Source organism: Spodoptera frugiperda, chromosome 29 (genome assembly GCF_023101765.2).
Source record: "Spodoptera frugiperda isolate SF20-4 chromosome 29, AGI-APGP_CSIRO_Sfru_2.0, whole genome shotgun sequence".
Taxonomy (NCBI): Eukaryota; Metazoa; Arthropoda; class Insecta; order Lepidoptera; family Noctuidae; genus Spodoptera; species Spodoptera frugiperda.
The window spans coordinates 10,650,252-10,653,364 of NC_064240.1; the positions used below are offsets into that span (position 1 = coordinate 10,650,252).

At 35.8% G+C, this 3,113-nt stretch overlaps 1 protein-coding gene across 1 annotated transcript; it reads left to right on the forward strand.

The window, feature by feature from the left end:
- The first annotated feature begins 855 nt into the window (after window positions 1-855).
- LOC118268542 (phosphatidylethanolamine-binding protein homolog F40A3.3-like) lies at window positions 856-2,859 on the forward strand. The gene is made up of 4 exons (XM_050706624.1): window positions 856-1,026; window positions 1,370-1,493; window positions 1,980-2,193; window positions 2,605-2,859. The coding sequence occupies exons 1-4, from the start codon at window positions 883-885 to the stop codon at window positions 2,741-2,743; spliced, it is 621 nt and encodes a 206-aa protein (XP_050562581.1). The 5' UTR covers window positions 856-882; the 3' UTR covers window positions 2,744-2,859.
- Window positions 2,860-3,113: the final 254 nt, after the last annotated feature.

A 3,113-nucleotide genomic window follows, 5' to 3' on the forward strand; every position in this document is an offset into this window, starting at 1 on the left:
AAGATGGTTCACTTTATTTATTCAATTATTTTTACTTTATACTTCTATCTTCTACATTAGTTGCGCTTGATAATTTATAATATTTCATATATTTATACACTTATATATGTGATACTGTTCTACCAGTTACTTCTGGAGTCTGCCACTTGAGTCAATATTATTAAATATGTGATACTTAGGTACTACTGTTACATTTAGCTTCTGCCAGTGACTCCGTTTGCGTAACGTGACTACGCAGGTTTTTTGTCTTACGTATCGTCAAGCTTTTTATTCCCGAAGGGGTAGGCAGAAGTGCACGTTACGGTACGTAATGTCACTGTACAATGTTGTCACCAATTATGTTGTAAGTCTCATGTGATAGGGGTGAGCCTATTGCCATATACCGAGCACTGTTCCAGACTCCGTGCTACTACTGAAAAAAACTTTTTTTGTAATTCTTTACCTGACCCGGTAATCGAACCTGACGCCTCTTGCCCGACATTCACACTTGCAATCACTCGACTAATGAAGCAGTCTTTTTTTAGGTTGTACTTTTCCATATCGTATGTATTTTCCATAATGTATAAATATATGCTAATATTTAATATGTTATATCTATACTAATATTATAAAGCTGAAGAGTTTGTTTGTTTGAAAGCGCTAATCTCCGGAACTACTGGTCCAATTTGGATAATTCTTTTTGTGTTGGATAGTCCTATACTCTAGGCTATAAAACATCAGTTGTTCAAACTTAATAATAATATATTATATAGGTTATTAAACATAGGTAACAATGTAATGTTTAAACAGCTGAAAGTTATTTTGTAAGCACTTCAGTACGGTACATATAAATAGAAATATTCCAAAATTTATTTTTATAACCAGAATTGGACTGTCATTAAGATGTATCGATTGTGTGTTCTTATATTTTTTATCTATTTAAATAATTTTATTGCATCTCCTGTGCAATCAGATATAGAGCAAAAGTTTTTGGAATATGAGATCGTTCCTGATGTTTTATCTGTGGCACCCACGGATTATTTGGCCGTAAGTTGTTTCTTTTTTTAATAAATTCCCGTGTTTTATCACTACATAGTATAAAACAAAGTCGCTTTCTCTGTCCCTATGTCCCTTTATATGCTTAAATCTTTAAAACTACGCAACGGATTTTGATGCGGTTTTTTTAATAGATAGAGTGATTAAAAAGGAAGTTTTATATGTATAATACATGCGTAATATATCACCATTGCACCCATGCTAAGCTGGGGCGGGTTGCAAGTACATTATAATTATATCTTAATTTTTTTATTGCATTGCCCTATATTTTACTAAAAATTTGATTTCATCATTCTAATTGATCGAAGTATTTACCTTGTTTTCATGATTCTAGGTGACATTCCCGAGTGGTGCTGAAGTGCATAATGGCAACGTGTTGACTCCTACCCTGGTGAAGGACCTTCCCACACTCTCATGGAATGCGAACCCTGACAGCTTCTATACAGTCGCGAACGTTGGTTAGTACTTTACTGTAGGAATACTAAGAGAGAGAAGAAAACTACGAGACTAATTGGAGTATTTGGGGTGGAAAACTTCAGACTTTAAATGAATTTATTTTCTTATAACTTTCGTGAGACATACTAAATTAATTATTATGGTATTGGCTTACTTATTTACTCATGAATATGAGCTTCTAGGATGACTTGAAACTAGTCGAGTTCCTCGTCAAACAGTTACGTGAGTAAGCAGATAACAAAGTCAAAGTCAAAGTCAAAATTATTTATTTCAAATAGACCAGGAAGGCACTTTTGAACGTCAAAGCAAATATAATAATATTAATAACGTCTGTCTGTCGGTCAGTCCTCTAGTGAAGCTATTTGCTCGTTCCAAAGTGTACATTCCTATGGAGAAGAACGAGCAAGAAACTCCATAGGTTACTCTTTTTCAATCAGATTCACAGATAGATTTAACATAATAATAATGAATGAATTTCTTTATTTCAGATCCTGATGTACCTTCTCACGCTGAACCAACACAGGGTCAGGTCGTCCATTGGTTGGCAGGCAACGTGCCAGGAGATGACATCCTAGCAGGAGACCAGCTCATGGAGTACTTTGGAGCTGGACCAGGGAAGGACAGTGGACTGCATCGCTATGTGCTCTTAGTGTACCAACAACCAGCTAAACTGGACTTTGACGAGCCTAGGATGTCTAATTTGTGAGTCAGCACTTTTTTTCTAGTTTATATCCTAACAGCAATATTGATTGGTATCGCGTATAGTGTGTGTATAAGCCTCAAAGTGTCTATCAGTTCTAGGTTTTGTAAGTAGGTAAACAAACGAAATGGTTTCTATATTTTCAATAACTATCGTGAGACATACTAAATTAACTTAAAACCAATTTCTGTTTTAATTAAATTTCCTCACGCAAATTAATGGATAAAAGCTCTACGGTACTAGTTTCGAGTCACATAGGAACTCTTTATTATGAGCAGCGTGCGCAGACGCGGCGACGTCGCGCAGCCTGACTGACTGACGCGCAGACTGGTATTAGTAAAGATTTTCTCCATTAATTTACATAAGTAAAGCGTGATTTTTAGAGTAACTTCTAAGACTGATCATTATTACAGGACAGCCGAAAATCGTTACTACTTCTCGATTGCCGACTTTGCCAAGAAGTACGACTTAGGAGATCCCATTGCGGGCAATTTCTACCGAGCTGAGTATGACGACTACGTTCCGATATTGTACGAACAACTCGGCGTTTGAATGAAGAACATCAGAACATCTATCTATCAAAGACTAACATTTTGTGAACTGGAGATGTTGTTTAGGCTTGTCACTTAATTTTAGTATCTATAAATAAAAATATACAGTTAATAATGTCTCCGCATTTCTATTGTCTACAATTTTATCAATAAATGGATTTTTTGAGGGGAAAATATCTTCCAATGTCTCCTCCCGCCTTGGGCAAGGTTGGAGAGAGTCAGGCTCTTACTGACTAAAAACCACCCCGTTCCTACCCCTGCTTTTCGGTAAACCTACTGTGCTTACCCCTTCACGGATTAATAGTCGTCACGTTATGTATTTTTGCAAAACATATTTATTAGTTCGTAACTTAAGTATTTGATTTTAAAAT